At 57.0% G+C, this 18,664-nt stretch overlaps 1 protein-coding gene and 1 long non-coding RNA gene across 6 annotated transcripts in view; one reads left to right on the top strand and one right to left on the bottom strand.

Moving 5' to 3' along the window:
* ITGA3 (integrin subunit alpha 3) overlaps positions 1–8,128 on the bottom strand; it is a 30,184-nt gene extending 22,056 nt beyond the window's left edge. For both annotated transcript variants that reach the window (XM_058706042.1, XM_058706043.1), the window contains exons 1-2: positions 7,913–8,128; positions 7,258–7,465 (exon numbers count right to left, since the gene is read on the bottom strand). In XM_058706042.1, the coding sequence (XP_058562025.1) occupies positions 7,258–7,465; positions 7,913–8,015 (311 nt within the window). In that variant the 5' untranslated portion in view covers positions 8,016–8,128. The remainder of the gene's footprint in view (positions 1–7,257; positions 7,466–7,912) is intronic.
* Positions 1,795–18,319, top strand: LOC131498595 (uncharacterized). Of its 4 annotated transcripts, none has more exons than XR_009255492.1 (5): positions 1,795–1,921; positions 12,017–12,211; positions 12,312–12,568; positions 12,744–12,901; positions 15,297–18,319. It is a non-coding gene; the product is annotated as an uncharacterized LOC131498595 (long non-coding RNA). The 4 variants fall into 4 exon arrangements; XR_009255493.1 differs by lacking the exon at positions 1,795–1,921 and adding an exon at positions 5,827–5,991; XR_009255491.1 differs by lacking the exon at positions 1,795–1,921 and adding an exon at positions 8,228–8,343.
* Positions 18,320–18,664: the final 345 nt, after the last annotated feature.

Here is an 18,664-nt window from a genome sequence, read left to right as displayed (position 1 = left end):
GGCAAGGAGGTTGGTGAAACCGAGCTCAGACTCCCCAAGGCCTGCTTCAAACAACTCCCTGTTCACCATGTTTCCAGGGCATCTGCTGGGTCCCAGGTGCCAGGCTGTGTGCCAGGATCTGGGGTCAGGAGATGAATGGATGCTGGCCCCCGCCCTCCAGGAGTGGCCAGTGCAGGGGAGGCCGGCAAGAAAACAGACATCTGAAGTAAGTGCCTCAGGAGACGAAAGCGGGGAGCAAATCTGCCCAGATCCAGTGTGGGGAGCAGTCAGGGAGGCACACAGAAGGGGGAGCCCGGCCTGTGCTGATGACGATGAGGAGTCGCCAGGAAGAAAGGGAGGGAGGGCAGGCACTTCAGGCAAAGGTGTGACATGTGCAAAGGCCAGGAAGTATGAGCAAGCAGGGTGACTCAGGATCCACAAGGCCCCTAGTACAGCGGGGGCAGGGGGCGGGGTGGGGCCACACAGGAGGACAGGGTGGAAAGGGCAACCACAGAAGGATTTTTCTAAACAAGGGAGTGACAGGAGCAGATCTGGGTTTGGGGAGGAATGTTTGGCATCTGAGTGACACGGTCGGATCTGGCTTCTGGAAGGAATGCTTTGGCTTCTGAGGCGAAGGTAGACCGGAAGAAAGTCTGGAGGAATCCTGGCACAGGTCAACTTCCGGGGGGCCTGAGGGGAAACCGTGTGAGGGGTGGGGTGGGCTGCTGGAGGCCTGGGTCCTTCCCCTCCAAATGAGGGTCTTCGGATGGAGACCGATGAGGACTTCGGTCCAGGGGCTGGCACCAAAGAATAGGAGGTAACGAGTGAATGCAGCGAGTGTCCCCTAAACCACAGCCAGATGAGCCGAGGTCAGCAGGGCCCTGAAGTGACTTGGGTGATACCTACTCTCCCCCCACACGGCACCACCACCACCTTGAGACGGGCATACAAGGTGCGGGGGGCTGGGTACCTGACACTTTGGACAATGGGGCCGCAGGGCAGAGTTCTTGGCAGTGGGCACCAGCGTGGGGATGGGAGAGGACAATCTCGTTGCCCCCAGCCTGCCTAGAACCCGTCTTTGGGGATGCTAACCGCAAGTTCCTCCAAGGGTGCTTTGGGCCCTGGCCACCCATCCCGTCCCAGAGAGGTGGCTATTGGAGAGGAAGGCAGATCAGCCTGGAAGCAGGATCTCAGAAGATGGTCCTTAGCCCACCAGCATCAGAAATCTCTGGCATGTTTGTTAAAACAGCAAAGCCCTCAGCCGACCACAGACTGTCCGAATTGCATCTGGGGGTAGAGCCCTGGAACCTGCATATCTAACATGGGCACCTCAGTTTGAGAAGACAGCTCTACGTCCCCCTTGCTCTTGGGGCATCATCTCCCGGCAGCCTCTGGACATTCGGCCAGGCCCGCCTCCCAGACCCTGATGGACGCAGCCTTCTGGGTGAGGGGTACCTCCTAGGTACCCCTCCATCTGGCCCCGGCAACACTATCACCCTGAGGCTTCCGGCTCAGAACTTGGGCTCTGGGCTTCCTGCCAGAGTCTGGAGGTGCACAGCAACGGCCCCACCTGCAGCTCCTTCCTGGGACCTGTAAGCAAGGGCTGCAAGGAGGGGGCAGGGCAGGGCCCGGGCATGCCGGGACTGGGGTGCCTCCGCCCACTGATGTCAAGAATGCGCTGCCTGGGGGTGCTGGCAAGGGGGTGGGGCTTCTGCCTGTACCTCACTCCTCGGGCTCAGACCTCACCCTGGGAAGTGTGGCTGGGGGCGGGGGTGCGGCTTCTTTAAGCAGAGCAGTGCTAGGAGGTGCGGGCAGGAAGGCTGGCAGGGTACCAGGGTGGCAGCCAGGCCCGGTTAGTCATCCACTGTCTGGGCCGGAGAGGGTGCCCGGTGAGTCCGCTGCCTGACCACCCATGGACATCTGCCCCCGGAGCAACTGACAGGTGAGAGACAGAAGCAAAAGCCCATGGGAAAGGAACATTCCAGCCAGCCTATGGGGAAAAAAAAACCTGACGGCCTGCTCGCGGGGTTTGTTCCGCCTTGTGCGGCAATTCCTTTTCCCTCTCTGAGCTGTGAGTGCCTCATCTGTAAAATGGGGACAGCAGCTGTCCCACCAGCCCTGGAGGGGGGACAAAGGGGTTCATTCTTCAAGAGGGCTTTCTGACTATGAAGTCACGGCCAACGTGAGCACTGTCCGTCTGACTCCTTGTGGCATCAGGGACTGGCCTTAACTTACTCCCAGGTGTCCCCCCTCCACCCAAGCACCCAGGAATCTTTGCCCCACCGGGTTTAGGGGACCTGGAACCAAGGGCAAATAGCAGACTAGTTCGGTTTAGAGGGAGCAGAGGTCGGGACCCAAGTGGCACTTCCACGGGGGTGGAATCACTAAGGGGGGGCATTCGAGCACGGTCGCTCAGGTTTGGCTGGAGGTAGAGGCTGAGGGATGGCTACCGTGACCTTGAAGGGGTAGGTCCAGGCCTCGGTGGGCGAGGAGTCCCTGGGGAGCCCCGGTTGCAGTCCAGGGCGAGAAATGCAGTGGCGGTGTTGCTGGCCCCCCGCTGAGCCCTGACCAAGTTGTTGGGGTTGGGGGGGGGGGTGGTGAGGTGGCTGAGGAGCCGGGTGACCGTGACCTCCTAGCTTTGCTCATCTCAGAGGGCATGGGCGGAGGGGCCCCTCCTCTTAGCCCCCTGGGGTACCGAGCAGGCAGAGCCAGGCACGAATGGCAACTAGATTGAAAGAAATCCCTTTGCCATCTATACCCGTTCGGCCCTCACCCTGCACCAGCCTTGTGCCCACTGATGGGCAGTGGGGCAGGGCCGGTGCCCTAATTCCAGCCCCACATCCTAGGCCCCTCCTTTCCCAGAGATTCCACAGGGAGCCCCCCCCCCCCCAAACCCTTTCGAGTATTTTTAGCTCCTACTTGGCCTGCTCGGAGGCCCTTTAAGGCCCTCTGGCTCCCAGCCCGGGATCCAGTGGGTCTATAGCCAGAGGACTGGGAGTTGGATGGGGGAAGGCTTGTGCTGAAGGTCAGGTCCAGCTTCCTCTAGCCACAGCCAGGTGTGGGAGAGACCTTACTGGCACGTAAACTGAAGTGTGAAATACCATGCAAATGAGCACCTCTGCTACCTGCTTTTGGGTCTGGTCCAGATCAGTGAGTCCAAAAGCTGACCCCTCCCAGACCACCCCCGAGCCCACCCTCTGGGCAGCAGTCAGAAGAGAAGGGAAGCTAGAGGGACGCTTTACCTAGCTCTGGGAGCACAGAAGAAAGGAGGGAGATCGGACAGCCCCTCTCCTGGAGCCGGGCTGGGGCCCTCTGGGAACTAGGGGGATGGATGAAATGACCTCTCAAGGGCTTTCAAAGAGCTGCCTCCTCAGCCTCTCCTTTGGCTCCAGCCAGACAGCCCCCTCCTGGCCTCTGGGGAGTCCCTCGAGCTCCAAGTCCCATCAAAGCACTTCCTCACCCCCATCCCATCACTCTTCCCAGAGCGGTTCAAAGCTAATGCAACAGCCAAGCAGAAAGCAGCAGAATGGGAGGAGGCTGGGGAATGGGATCCAGGAGCAGTTAAGGCACCAGGCTGGCCCCCTGGGGGGCCCTGGGGTGGGCTGATGCTCAGAGAGACCGCCTGTAAGATTCAACTTCCCAGGCCCCTGGCTTCGGGGTGGGGGGGGGGCGCTGGGGTGACTCAAATGGGAAACTTTCAGTTACCTTGGAGGAACCAGAGGGGCCAGCACTCAGACCACAGGCCCGGTGCCTTACTCCTCAGGCCGGGAAGCGGGTCGTGCAGGGCACCCCCTCCCCTTTGAGTCCCGCGGGGTGCAGGTGGGGGCAGCTCCCAGACGCAGGATCCCAGCTCTGCGCCCATCCTGCGGCCCGAATTAGCCATCTCCCCAGAGGCCGCTCCTGTGGCAGCTGAACTGTGGCCCTCTCCGTCCTCCCCCTACGTCTGCCTTACGCTGCCCCCTCTCCCTTCTGGTGACTCAGCCCAAGAACCAAAGCAATAAGCTGGAGGCAACGAGACAATGAGAGAGGACAGGAGAAAGAGGCCTTGGCCCAAAACAAGGAGTCTTTCTCATTTCATCTCCTTCTTGCTGGCTCCTTAGTATTTTTTCCGTATTTGATTCCTTAGGTGTTCTTCGTGCCATCTAACCTCAGTCCCCCGCACTGCGTCAGACATCCCCTTCCTCCTTTGTTTAGCTCCGGCCAAATCCCTTCTAGTTCTTTTTGTACCAGATCAGTCTTCCCCTGCCTCCTGCCCAATTTTAAACCTCCTTGGCCTGGACTGGTCACTGGAGAGAGCCAGAGGAAGAGGGTACCACGCGTGTAGGAATTCTCCCGCAGCCACGGCTGCTCTGCCCATTTCCTCTGGCACGAGGCTTGGAAGCTGCCAGGCGTCTGGCACACATGTTTTAGGAGACACATGTTTTAGGAGAGCATGTTTTGGGAGAGCACAGCAGGCAAGCCTGGTTCCTACCTACCTACCTCAGATATGACCTCATTTGCCGGGAGCCACAACCACCTCCGCCCCAGGCTCCTCACTTCCAGGCAAGGGCAAAGGTCAGGCCAGACCAGGACAACTGGATTCCCAGGAGGGAAGTACAGAGCAGGTGCCGGGGGCTGGGGGCAGGGGCCATCTCCCAGAGGAATAGTCCGTCTGCTTCCCCCGGGCTCCTCATGCGTCTCTCCAAGAAGCCCAAAGTCCTTAGTCCTTGGCCCTGCTCCACACCCCTCACTTCCAGAGACTGGGAAAAGCTGGGTTGGAGAGAGCTCTGATGTTGCAGGCGGGGAAATCCGGTCCAGAGATAAAGGTGAACAAAGAGGTCCACACCTGGGTTTTTAACCGCTTCTGGAATAAGGCCTTCTTTGAGAATATGATGAAAACCACGCTCCTCCCCTCCTTCTGCCCCCAGAACAATGCACAGACACATGATATTTTCAGGGGCCCCTGCATCTCCCAGAAACCTTCTAGGAACCCCAGGCCAAGAGTTTTTTCAGGACCATGAAACCTCTCCCCTTCCTGAGGGGCTTTGCGGCTAACAGAATATAAGACTTGACTTGTCGGTTCCCCTCAAGCAGCTGTTCGCATCTGGCTCCACAGCTGGCTGCAGCTAAACCCAGCTGGCCCGGCTGGCTCTCCCCAAGGGCCAAGGGGCAGAATTCAGCGAGAGGAGGAGAGATGAGCCAAGATACAGAGCCACCCCCGGGAAAGACAGGACATCCGAGAGACTGGCCCAGAACTCTATCTAGAACTACCTGCCTCTCCAAGGTGCAGTCGTTTTAGAACCTTCTGGGCTCCTGGCACACCTAATGCCATCTCCAGCTGCCCAGGAAGACAAGTAGAGGTCCTCTGCACAAGCCATCTTGGTCAGTGAGGGCCCGGCTCTGGCACAAGAGCCCTAAACTGCTCCTTGGAGATGTAGGCATTCACAGAGCACAGAGATATACACACTATCTCACGAAAGCCAAACTAGAAGTCATGTTGTTCTCCCCCTGACATGCAGAGAAATTAAGACTCAGATATTAGTGACAGATCCAAGACTGGAAACTGGCAGTGGGACTCTGGCACCTTTTCTCTCTCCTCCATGCCAAGTTGCCTCTTATAGGCCAACAGAAGCAGGAAGGAGCATATAGATCCAGATCCAACCCCTCTTTGGGGAAAACTGGCCCAGAGAAGGGAAATATCTTGCCCAAGGCCACATGGGGGTGGGGGTGGGGTGGGGGGGTGGGGCTTACAGAATCCATTATTTACTCCAGCTTTTCATTATTTAATCTTGCCTTCCTGATCTTCTCTTTACACTATGCTGCCTTATATCATGCAGATTCAGGATTGAAAAATCCGAAAATCTTTTTTGGGGCTGGGGCGGAAAGAGCACCAATATGGAAACTTGTGCCGATGGTCACTTAGGGTCTCCAAAAGACGAAGGGCTCGCCACGAGCAGCCCGAAGTTGCTGGCGCTGTGCTGGGAAGGGTGTGGTGGACTGGGCCCCTGCAGAAGCGACATGGAGGCCAAGGAGGTAGGTAGACTGGGCTGGGGCTGGGCCAGCAGGGGCAGAGGCTGAGGCCGGGGCAGAGTTTGGACTTTGGATATTCCAAGCTTCCTCAAGTTTCTACTACTATGTAGCAGGCTCCAGCCAGCGTTGGGAAAGGCTTCAATAACACCCTGTATGTGCCTATGTCCTCTCGCTCAGCTGGAGTTGGACACCAGGTGGGGGTAGATGTCTGGCAGGTCCCCCAGCCCAAAGAGGTGGGGGGGGGGGCTGCCACCTGTCATAACTCTTTCCCTCCTGGGGTGGCCTCCCCTGCACCAGCTGCCTTTCTCTCCCAAATGCCAACCCCAGCACCTGCACACGCCCCTCTAGACGCGAGTGTGCACCACGGCAGGGGGGATGGGGGGAGGAAACACAAACAGCTGGATGCAATCTCCTTCTCTCCTCTCCCCTGTGGCTAGCTGTTCCCCCTCCTTCTCCTTACAGCTGTTGGGGAAGGCGACCAGAAGAGAAAAACACTCTTTCCCTCTTCAAACCAAAACAAACACACTCAGGGTTGAAGATTCAACATGAATCTGTGGAATGCAGGGAAGATGTCTGGTGGGAGGGCGTCCCTGCTGGGGGTGGCTTGGAGAGCGGGAGACCAAGCAGGAGGTGGGACAGCTCCCTCGACTTCCCCATCCTCAAGGGGTCAGAGGGAGCTCCTGGACAGCTCCAAACGCCCACACTGGCCCATCACTTCACCCAGCAACTGCCCAGCAGCTGAGGAGGCCCTCCAGTCCGGCTCTGCAGAGGGAGGGTGTGGCTGGCATGGCCGGCCGACTAAAATGCGAGGTATAAAGGCCCGGGAGGGCTTAAATACATACGCCCACGGGTTCTTCCCAGGAACGGGGGAAGAGGGATCCACTAGGTGTTTATTTTCCCCAGGTCCCAGCCCTGGAGAGAAATATTCGGTACATGAGGTCCTCGGTTTACAGAATGGGAGGGTGCCCAGGAAACGGGGATCCCACTTCTAATCAAGAGAGGTGTGAAGAGCCCAGGGGCTGAGTTTAGGCAGGTTCTGGCCCGGTCAGCACTTGCCAGTGATTACCGACCCCATCCCCTACCCAACCCCTCCACTTCCCGCCAGACCTTGGCAACAGAAGGGCTGCCCGGGTCTCCGCCCCCTTAATCCCGGCTCCCTAGAGCCGGCGGCGGCCCCGCGGGCCTGGAAGCCCGGCTGCGCCTCGGCTAAGGATCCGCGCACCCTGCGCACACCCTCCCTCCCACCCCACCCCCGCCAGCCTCACTTACAGGTAGCGCTGCTGCCGCTCCGTCTGCCGATGGAGGGCGACCGAGTAGCCGAAGAGGCTGCCCGGGTTCCTGGCCTCCTTCACCACCAGGAATCGGGTGTCCAGGTTGAAGGCGGAGGCGACACGGCCCCCGGCGGCCACCATCAAGGCGAGCGCGCAGAGCATCGGGCGCGGGACGCAGGCGGCGCGGCGGGGGCCGAGGCCCATGGCTGCGAGCGGGAGCGGGGGCCGGGGCGACAGCGCGTGAGGGTGCGGAGCTGGGAGTGAGGACCTGTTCACCTGCTGCCCGCGCCACCGCAGAACAGTCGCGCGGGCCGCGTCGTTGAGCGCCGCAGCGCCGCGCTAAGTTTCTGGCCCCCGGCCCCGGTCAGTCTCACGTCCTCTCAGGGTCTGCGCTCTCAGATTCCTCTCCGAGGTTCGTGGGTCGGTTCTCCCGCCTGCCCGGCCGCCGGGTCACCGCCCCCCCACCCCCCACCGCCCAGGGCACCCTGCCCCCAGCTGGTCCTGGCCGCGCCCCCTTGGCCGCACTGTGGCCCTCGATCCCGGCTCGGCGGCGGCTCTGGGCACGCAGACCGGTGGACCGCAAGGAAGACCGGAGGGAGGGGTTCCCTCCGCGCGCGCCCCGCCTCCCCACGCCCAAGCCCGCACCTCCCCACCTTGCGCGCCCAGCCGGGGCTCCGCTTTCCTTCCGGGGAAAGAGAAAAGGTCCCGGCTCCGCCACCGCCTCTTAAAGGGGCAGCATCGCCCCTCCCTCCTCATCCTCCCTCACCAGGCTCCGCCTTCTGCCCCAAACACCTGTCGGGAGCCCCCAAAGACTTGGATTTCCCTTCTCCGCCCCATGCTTCTCCCAAGAAGCGTCACCGCCCCCCACCCCCACCCCCAAGCCCGAGCAAGATGGATTGGACGGGCGGGGCCGGGGGTGGGATTTGTCCGGCCGCTTTGCTCGGGTTGCTACTGCTGCTGGAAAGGCAGTTCCAGGCGCGGCCACCTCTGCGGGCCCGGCTGGAGAGCCCCGGCGTTGGCGTATCTGGGAACCGACGTCCGCGCGCCGCTGGCTGGAATGCGCCCGGCTCGCCTCCGCGGCGCTGTGAGTCCCCGAGAGGCGGCTGGCGGTCTCTGGGCGTTCTTCCTCGCACCCAGGCCCTTCGCTGTCCTTGTCGAGATTGATTTCTCTTGCCTACCCGCCCTCGCCCACCCTGATCCGGGTGGGAGTGGTCCCTCAGCAAAGCCAGACGGATATTTAGCAGTGGTAATAACCAAGCATTGCTAGTTGTAGTAAAGCCACAAGACAGCAGTTCCTCCAAAGGGCTGAGCCTTCTCGTCTCCCTTATAAGCTCGTCGGGGTGGAAATGAGTCCCTTCTCCTTAGAACGCACTGTGTGGCCAGGGAGCTGGGCCCAGACCGTACGCGTATCTCATCCACTCCTGCCTTCAGGGCCCAGCCCAGCAGAATCCCAAAGGTCTCCTTCTCCTACCCGGGCTCAGACGGAGTGTTTGGAGACTGGGCGGGGACAGAGCCCCCATAGGTGCGTGATGGGTGGTGCCAGGTGGAGGTAGGTGGGCGGGGCCCAAAGGTCTCGTTATCCTCAGAAGAATCTAACCGAAAGGGAACTTCAAGAGGTCACTATCTACTTTCTTGAATCTGACTCAGATTTCTCATATTGAAGCACAAAGACCCACTTCCGCTGAGCATTCTTTTCTCCAGGCTGAAGGAACGTTCTTATTTTGGCCCAGAAATTCAGGCCTCAGCACTCGCTCTCTTGAAATTTGACTTAGAGGGCCTATCTCTGAGAGTGTATAATAGTAAGAAGAAAACTACTATGTAGCAAATGCTCATGCAGCAGGAACTATGCTAAGTGCTTTACAAAGATTATTAAATTTTTTTTTAACATTTATTTATTTTTGGGACAGAGAGAGACAGAGCATGAACGGGGGAGGGGCAGACAGAGAGGGAGACACAGAATCGGAAGCAGGCTCCAAGCTCCGAGCCATCAGCCCAGAGCCCGACGCGGGGCTCGAACTCACGAACCGTGAGATCGTGACCTGAGCTGAAGTCGGACGCCCGATCGACTGAGCCACCCAGGTGCCCCTACAAAGATTATTAGATTAAAGCTTTGCAACAATCTTCGAAGATAATCTGTTTTAAGATGAGGCAACCGAGGCTCAGAGAGGTTAAGCAACATGGTGAAGACCACACAGCTCGGATTTTAATCCTATATTATCTGGCCTCAGAGTCCTCCTTGACCACTTATGCTAATCATTAACATTTGTACAATACTTGGGGAAGCTCTAGGTTTGGCGGGGGGGGGGAGCCTGAAGCCTGTACAATTTGGACCCCTCTTTAAGGAGGGGAATAAAGAGCTGGGAGTACAAAATTAGATTCAGAGGCTGGAAAGGGACTTGCACGTTATAGTTTATGAATCATTTCACGTGCAGACTTTTATTTCACCCTCCTGGCCTCTCTGTGAAATCAGGATTATCATCCTCACTTGACTTATGAGGGAGTCTGGATGTCCAAGGTCACACAGCTCATTTGAGTCGGAGCTAGGACCGGAAGCCCCTGACCACACCTATGTCTTTAAGAGACGAGTCCCAGGCAGATGTTGGTCAGACAGCCAGATGCATCTAAATGAAAGCAGCTGCAGTAACAGCATTCTCTGTGATGTTCTGCGAGACGACATCCATCCCTGTCTGCCCTTAGGACAGCATCTGTTCCCGGGCTGTGACTCCCAGAGCCACCCAGCCTCTCCCCGTAGTCTGCCTTCTAGTCTAGCGTCCACAGGGCCATCTAAGGTCAAGGAACAAGAAGCTGACCAGGATCGAAGATGACCAGTTACCTTGTTCCCCTTTGGGCTGGCTGCTGGGTCCTCCACTGCATTTCTGGAGGAGGGGAGATGTCCAGGGCCAGGAGAGCAGGGGCCAGGGTGGCCGCTTGGTGTGGGCAGGGGTCCCACCTGACACAGCTTTGAGTGTCCTGTGATGACAGATGGGCTCTATGCCAGGCATTATCTCTTTGGCCATCCCAAACAGGAATGACCAGCATGTCCGATCCCAGGGCTGGGAGCAGGAAAGGGAGGAGGGATGGTGTTTCCACTCTAGGGGAGTATCCTGAGGGAATGTGGGAGCCAGAGCAGGGCGCCTGGGAGGGGGGGAACTCCAGCTAAGGAATGTGGGGGAGTGTCAGATAGGTCTGGGGGAGACAGAGCAGGGATGGAAGGAGACGTGGACACTGGAAGGGTCTCTGGGCTAGAGAGATGCAGAAAGGGAAACCGCAAGTTCATGACAAAGTTCTGAAGTCCTCTGGTTCCAGTGATGTGTCATCCACGGCTTCGTCTCATTCGTCAGTTGACTTTATCGTGTCGGCTCTGCTCTGTGGAGAAGGGGCCCTAGTAGCTACAAAGGTAGAGAAAAACAGAGACACATGAATAACATGCCTCAGGAGGACCCAGAGTCCATTTTTTAAACTTTTTTAAATGTTTATTTATTTTTGAGACAGAGAGAGAGAGAGAGCAAGCAGGGGAGGGACAGAGAGAGAACGGGAGACAGAGGATCGGAAGTAGGCTCTGTACTGACAAGCAGTGAGCCCGAGGCAGGGCTCACACTCACAAACAGTGAGATCATGACCTGAGTCAAAGTGGGATGCTTAACCGACGGAGCCCTCCCCCGCCCCCCCCCCCCCCCCGCACCAGGCTCCCCTCGGAGTCCTGTTTTTGATTGGCTGCTGACAGCTCGCAAGCACCCCCTCTCCCTCTTCCCCTTTGCCCCACCCCTGGACAAGCTGATAATAAAACTGGGGGGCTGTGTTCCCTCCTTTGGCATCCATGGAGGATTTGAACTCCGTCAGGCCTTCTCTGCTCAAATGCTCACTTTGATCTCACTCCCCAACCACAAGAAGGCAATCTCCTTTCCTTGCTCTCCCTGGCTGGTTCAGACCTTGCTCCACACGCCAGCCCTGCTCTCCCCCAGAGACCTCAATTATGTAAATAACAAACCTTTTCATGCCCTCTTGGCGTGTGTGTGGCGTCATCAGTCTTGAGATCAAGCAAAACCTTGGGTGGGGTCCGTCTGCCTCTGGGGGAGCCTGGCAACAAGCCAACTGTGGGTTGTGCTGTAAAGGCAGGGAGGCTTCTTGGAGGAGGAGTATCTGGACAAGGGAGAAGGGAAGGACTAGCAAGACGGGGGCCTCGGGACAGAAGAGGGCAGAAGAGCCGGGGCCTGGTTTGGGGTGAAATTTCCTCAGTCGCAACAATGACAACGTCAAGATTCTATAAAGGCGCCTCGGTTTATTTAGCGCTTGCTGGGTTTGCGCTAGCCTTCCTCTGGGTGACCACCCCCGACCCCATCTCGCTCGCCCAGAGCCCCAGGCTTGCTCAGTCCTCCCAGGAAGGTCAGCACGCAGATGGGGTGTGCACAGGCAGCTGGGGAGAGAGGTGGAGCAGAACTGGGGTGCCGTGTGTGTGTTGAGTGCAGGCTCTTTTCGGCCTTCTCACCTTGGGCAAGTTACTTTCCTCCTCCGAGCCTCGATTTCCCCATCTGTGCAACGAAAGGGCTGGAGGAGATCTCTCATTATTCCCTCGCCGGCATCCCGTGTGTCCTAAGGCTCCTAATATTTGTTGAACTAAGTGGATGAGATCTCTGCTATTGAATTAAGACTCAGGTCTCTATCTCTGATCTGAATTGGAAATGCAAATTACTGAGGAGGGAGGGAGGAGCCGTGAAGCATGAATGGGTTTATCAGATTTCCTTTCTCCTGTGACCTAGATACCGGCAGGCGCCTGGTCCCCGCCTCAGAATCTGTCAGCCTCAAACATTCGTTGACAACCTACGATGGCCTGGCACAGAGCTGAGAACCTCCAGGGGTGTCAGAGACGAACCAGAACATCTTCCAGGGAGGCCTTCACCTTGACCCCCTATTCGAGCTTTCACCTTGACCCCACATTCAGAGAGCTCTCAAATGTAAACAGCCTAAGTCTGTACCATATTGTATTTTAGGGCTGGGGAGGGGGGTGGTGGACGGGCAATGGGGGTGCCACGCAGTCACTCTTGAATCTTCCAGGCCTTACGGTGACTTCCAGTCTGGGCTTGCAGTGTGATTATAGAAACCCGACGCACAGGTTTGGTGGAAAACAGTAGAGCTGAGGCCCAGAAGTCGCTCACTACGAGATAGTTGTGCTGCCTTGTTGATTACACTTGTATTCCCAGCACCCGTGACGGTCACTCACACGTGGCAGTGCGTCTTCAGCCACCGTGTGTCCAGCTGAAATCAGTTGGCCACATGCTCCGTATGGGCCTAAATCAGAGAACACAGTAGAGGTGAGTGAGAGGCCAGCTCGGTCTCGTAAATATCCTCTTGCTCCTGTCCCCTCCCCCACCCTGGGATCCTGTTGGGACAAATGTCTTGGCTCAGTGGGTTGAAAAGGAAAGTCAGAATTCTGAGGCATGAATTGCTGTGCCCACTGACTCACTTCCTCCTCCCCACCCACTGCAGACCCAGCCGGGCCCTGAGTAACACAGGTTGCAGCCTTCTCCCTGCCTGTGCCCCTCATCCAAGCACTCCACCCCCCAGCCCTCACTGCGGACCTCACCCGTGAGTGGAAGGGCAGTGACGCCAGCTGCCCCTGATCTGAAATGCGCTTGCAAGTTTTGGTGAGCCAGGGGGCACGGGGTGGGGGTGGGGACGGGAACAAATTCTGCTCTCAGGACCCCGAGCCTGATGTGCAAGGCAGAGCACCCCTCTGGAGTTTGACCTGGGAGGCACCAGAAATTCCCCTCCTCATAACGGGCGCTCTCCTTTCCTGCCAGGATCACAAAAATTCTCACCATGAGGCAACCTTCCTGTTGCCCTAAGGCCTTGTCTCCTGAACGTTCTTATTAAAAGGCAGGGAGCTCACCTGGCAGGGTAGCACGTGGGCTCCCTGGCAGGGATGGGGCAGGATGTTACCGCATCTCCCACAGAGCCCAGGGCCCTGGGTTATAAATGATTCAGGCAGCAGGAAGGTAGGGGGAGGGAGGGAAGAGGCCAGGGCTGGGACAGAGAATGATTTAATGGAGGGGGGTGGCAGGCAGGCCCCTGGCACTGTCCTTACTGGTTCCCAGTTAGCATGATGGGCAGTGAAGAAGGGATTTCACTTTCCTGCAAAACAGTGCCCCCCGAGTCTTGGGCTTTTCCCTCTGCAGGTCCCTTCCCTGCCTTGTCCTGGGCTCCTCTGATGGGAAGAAGAGTTGTAAGGGCTTGGGGGACGTCACGGCCACTCCTCGGTGGCAGAACTGCTCTGGGCAGCACTCCTGACCGTGGCTCGGAGGCGGAGCGCGGGCACAGCCCATCTGGACTGCCGAATGAGATGGAACTCAGGGGTACGGTGTGGGCGGTGGGGTGGGGGGAGACAACCAGATGTGCACAGGGACACGGGCCCAGCGAGGGGCCACGGGCGGGGCAGCCGGGCAGCAATCACAGAGGCTGCAAGGGACACGCTCAGGAAAGGCTTCGGCTTGCCGGCCTTGGAACTGAAGGCAACAGCTGGGTTCACTCACCCCTGGGAGTGAGCCGAGAGCCTTTGCGGCTTCAAAAGACCGATCCGGGGTGGATGCAGGGATGGACCCGAGAAAGGACGAGGACCTGCCATGCTTCAGAGATGTACATGGACGTGAGAGATACGTGGATGAGGGCGGGGGCAGGAGCTGGTGGCGCGTCGGTGCAGGGGATGCGGGGAGAGGTCAGTAGCCAGTAGCTGGCGAGTCCGCGGGACCTCCGGGGCCTCCTAGGTGGAGGTATGTTCGGCGATCTGCCAGAGGCCCCGGGACAGGGGTAGAGGCACACAAGGCCAGAGTCCGGGAGGGCCCCCCAAAGTGGCGCGCTCCAAACCTTCCGGCAGAGGGATGATCCTAGAGGCCTTTCCCCAGAAGCACTAGCCTCAGCTTGGATGTCAACCGGGCTCCTTGGGGTCAGGCTTGGCCCGCAGCAGGCTCCCCTGAGATAGTTCCCAGGGTCTCTCACCACCTGCACCCTGGACTCCAGGCCTCAGCTCTGTCCTTTCTTCCCTCTGGCCCCCTTCTTGTTCTAACTCTCTTGGTTACCACCCCAGAGGCCCCCGCTTCATTCATTCCCTGCCTACCCTCTTCTCTGCCCCCACACACACCCTTAGACGTCCGAACAATGCACAGCTGTCCTTGCTGCCAGTGTGCCGGGCAGTGGAGCCCCTACCCCAACGCGCATCAGCCTCTGACTCACCTTTAGTCATCTCTGACCCTCATTTCTTTGCAAAGAGGTGACGGTCATGCCCAACTCTGGGAATAGTTGGGACATAACTGAGATCATACCTGAGGCGCACCTGGCATGGGACCACCCCCTGTGCCCTTCCCTTCTCTTCCCTTGGACAATCATTACCTGGCCCCCGGGCTTTACTACCCTGACCCTATTCAAAACTAACCTTAGACGACTCACTGCTCAGCCCGGGGCTTGAGGTTCCTCCACGACCACCTGCTTCCCTTTGGTCCTTGCACCCTCCACTCCCATCCTTTCCCCCTGGCTCCAGCCCGTGGGGGAGGGAGATCATCCCCCAAATCCTGCTCGCCCCTTTCTTGAGACCTTTGCCCAGAGTGCCTGAAAGCAACATGCCAGCATCTTCCTGCCCATCGACAGCTCCCCTTCCATCAAGGCCAATTGAGGCCCTCTCCCAGCAACCCGGGCCTCAACGGATGATTTCTGCTCTGGCACAGCCCTGTTTTTCCCTCGGATAGAGCGCTCGCCATATTGGGCCATATGTCACTTATTAGCTGGGGCGAAGTTGCTTAAGCTCTCTGTGACTCAGTCTCTCTGTCCGCACTGGAGCTAATAACTGCACTCTAACCCTAGAGTCGTTGTGGAGAGTAGATAAGAACGTGCACAGGGCCCGCCGCAGAGTCAATAGGCCAATAAATGTTTTTTGTTTTTTTTTTTTATTGAGATGGTGGGGGGGGGGGGTGACGACAGGGCTCCCAACAGCCCTGACTCTCAGAGAAGGCAAGCCCAGACCGCCCCCCTCTCTCTCCACCCTGCCCATAGCTCCTACGACACTGCTCTGCTGGGAGTGGAGGTCAGTGATATGCCTCAGATTGAAGCTTCTCTGGTCCATCAAACAAATCGCAGTGCTCCTTTGTGGGTTCCCTTCGGCTCCATTCATTGCGGTGTGTGGACGTTTCTGTGCCTGGGAAATGGACCCCCAAGAGCTAGTGGAGGTATCAGCCCCTCGGGAACCCCCATCACAGAGGAGCCTGGCTGGCCTTCCCCGGGGCTCAGAGTGGGACTCCAACACAGAGATGGGGACCGGTGGAGAGTGGGCATCCTGGAATTCTTCCTGGAGGAGGAAAATGGGGAGAGCTAGGCTGAGAAGAGGGGTGACAGATTTCACGGGGAGTCTCATTGCGCCAAGCTCTTTATGTAGATTGCGACCTTTATTTTTCATGAGGAGCCTGTGAGGTCAGTCCTGTAATCTGCTTTTCCAGAAGGAAGCTAAGCCCCGGACTGACAAAGTGACATGCCCAAGGTCACACCATTCCAGAGGGGAGCAGGATTCTAGTCCTGATCTGCTGGGCTCTGAGGGGAGGGCCGGGCCGAGGATGGTGGGAGAATTCCAGACTCTGGCCAGCTGCCCCTGCATCCAGGGAGGCTGTGGGTGGGGTGGAAACAGCCACCAGAAGCCAGGGGCACGCGGCAAACAAGGGTGCCAGGAAATGAACCGGACCCAGGGTCCTTCCTCCCGGCCCGCCCTGTGCCCCTGGCCAACTGCCGCCTCCCTTTGAGGCTTCTCCCTGCAAGAGAACAGAGAAAGCTGGGCCAGAGCCCAGGGATGGCCCTACATGGGGGGAGGCAGGGGTGGACCAGGAGGGTCTTGAAGCCCAGGAGGAGCCCTGCCAGGCCTAAGCCCCCCCTGTCCTGGGAGGAGAGATAGAGATCCCAGGGGTCTCATCCTGTTTGTCTCGGATGGAGCTCAGACTGGGGCCTCGCACAGAGAAGGCGCTCAATAAATGTGTGTCGAAAGGAGGTACAGCAGGTGTGCCGTCCAAACTGCGAGGCTGGAGGTGAAGAGGCCGGGTCCGGACACGGTTTCTGCCCCGCCTCGTGACCCTGGACGAGTCTCAGAACGTCCCTATCCATCAGATCAAGCTGTTATCCTGGAATGTGCACCATCGCTTGGGTCCCTTCCAGCTCTGACAATGCAGTTCTATTCATTCTTTTACTCACTCGCTAATTTGTTATCTCAGTGAAATACATCGTAGATCCCGAGAAATATACTTTGGTACTAATGAGGCAGGGGGCAGAGTGGCGGCAATCGGCAAAGCTTGTGGGGGGATAGTGACGGGTCCCCCTCTTGAGCAGGGACTCTGGGGTCAGATGGCCTGGGTTCAGATTCTCCCTCCAAGACCTGCTCACTGAGTAACCCTGGGCAAGTGACTTACTCACGTTGAACTTGGAACTTCCTCATCTGTAAGGTGGAGATGATAGGAGGATATACTTCATAGGGTTATTGTAAAAATTAAATGGGATAATACAAATAAGTTGTTTAGGGAAATAGTACACAGCAGGCGCCCAACAAGTCTTAGCTCTTCCCGTTCCTTAGAAGGCGAGCGAACTCCAGCAGACAAAGGGGGCTGCTGTGTGGGTGCAGGGGTAGGGGTGGCGGGAAGCATCAGAACAGCGTGTGCTTAGATACAGAGGCGGGAAAATCCAGTACTGCCGAGGAGCACCAAGAGACCCGTCCAGACTAAGAGGGAAGAGGTAAGTTGGGTGCAGATGGTGAGCGGCTTTGGTCAGGCTAAGAAACTTGGATCTGATCCTGTAGGTTGGCATTTCCCAACTGCTGCTCCCCAGAATTCCATGAGCCGGTACTGGATATTTTATAAATATTTCAGGGCACCCGGGTGGCTCAGTCAATTAAGCGTCCGACTCCGGCTCAGGTCATGATCTCGTGGTACGCGAGTTCGAGCCCCACGGTGGGCTCTGGGCTGACAGCCCAGAGCCTGGAACCTGCTTCGGATTCTGTGTCTCCCTCTCTCTCTCTGCCCCTCCTCCGCTCACATTCTCTCTCTCACTCTCTCTCTCTCTCTCCCCCTCCCTCCCTCCCTCAAAAATAAATAAAATTAAAAAATTTAAAAATAGGGGCGCCTGGGTGGCTCAGTCGGTTAGGCGTCCGACTTCAACTCAGGTCACGATCTCGCAGTCTGTGAGTTCAAGCCCCGCGTCGGGCTCTGGGCTGACGGCTCAGAGCCTGGAGCCTGCTTCCGATTCTGTGTCTCCCTCTCTCTCTGCCCCTCCCGCATTCATGCTCTGTCTCTCTCTGTCTCAAAAATAAATAAACGTTAAAAAAATAAAAATTAAAAAAAAAATATATATATATATAAATATTTAAGGGGTGGGGGATGGGGGAGAGGACAGGATGACTGGATGTCCACCTGCAAAAGAATAAAGCTGGACCCCTACTTCAGATCAGGTACAAAAATTAACTCAAAACAGATCAACAATCTAAATACAAGAGCTAAACCAAAAACTCTTAGGAGAAAGCAGAGGGGTAAATCTTCGTGATCTTGGATTTGGCAATGGATTCTCAGATGTGACCAAGGGAAGCAGCAAAAGAAAATATAGGCAAACCCAATGCCGTGGTCTCAATGTTTAGGCCCGTCCCCCTCCCTACCACATCTGTATGTGACAGTGCTGATCTCCAAGGTGGAGGTGGGGCCTTTGAGGGGTGATTAGGTCGGGAGGTCAGAGCTTCAGGATTGGGATCAGTGCCCTTATAAAAAGAAGCTCCCCAGAAACCCCCAGCCTCATGTGAGGATACAGGGAAAAGTCTGCAACCTGAAGAGCGTCCTCACCTGACTGTTGTTGTGCCCTGATCTTTGACTTCCAGCCTCCAGAATAAACGTCTGTTGTTTATAATCTACCCACTCTGTGGTATTTTGTCGCAGGAGCCCGAACGGACTAAGACACTGAACTTCATCACAATTGAAAACTTCTGTGCTTCAAAGGACCCCTTCACGAAAGCAAAAAGATAAACCATAGAATGGAATAAAATATTTCTAAATCATAAATCTGATAAGAGATTGGTTTCTAGAATATATAAAGAACTCTTACAACCCAATAAGAAAAAGGCAAGCTTAAAAATGGGCAAAGGATTGGGGCGCCTGGGTGGCTCATTGGTTAAGTGGCCAACTCTTGATTACGGCTCAAGTCATGATCTCAGTTTGTGAGTTCGAGCCTGGCATTGGGCTCCGTGCTGATGGTGCAGAGGCTGCTTGGGATTCTCTCTCTCTCCCTCCCTCTCTCTGTGCATGGATGTTCTCTCTCCCTCTTTCTCTCTCTCTCTCTCAAAATAAATAAATAAACTTAAAAAAATTTTTTTAATGGGCAAAGGATCTGAATAGAAATTTTTCTAA

This window comes from Neofelis nebulosa, chromosome 16 (assembly GCF_028018385.1).
Source record: "Neofelis nebulosa isolate mNeoNeb1 chromosome 16, mNeoNeb1.pri, whole genome shotgun sequence".
NCBI lineage: Eukaryota > Metazoa > Chordata > Mammalia > Carnivora > Felidae > Neofelis > Neofelis nebulosa.
The sequence above is the reverse complement of the archived record's forward strand: the minus strand, read 5'-3'. Positions and strand labels throughout refer to the sequence as shown.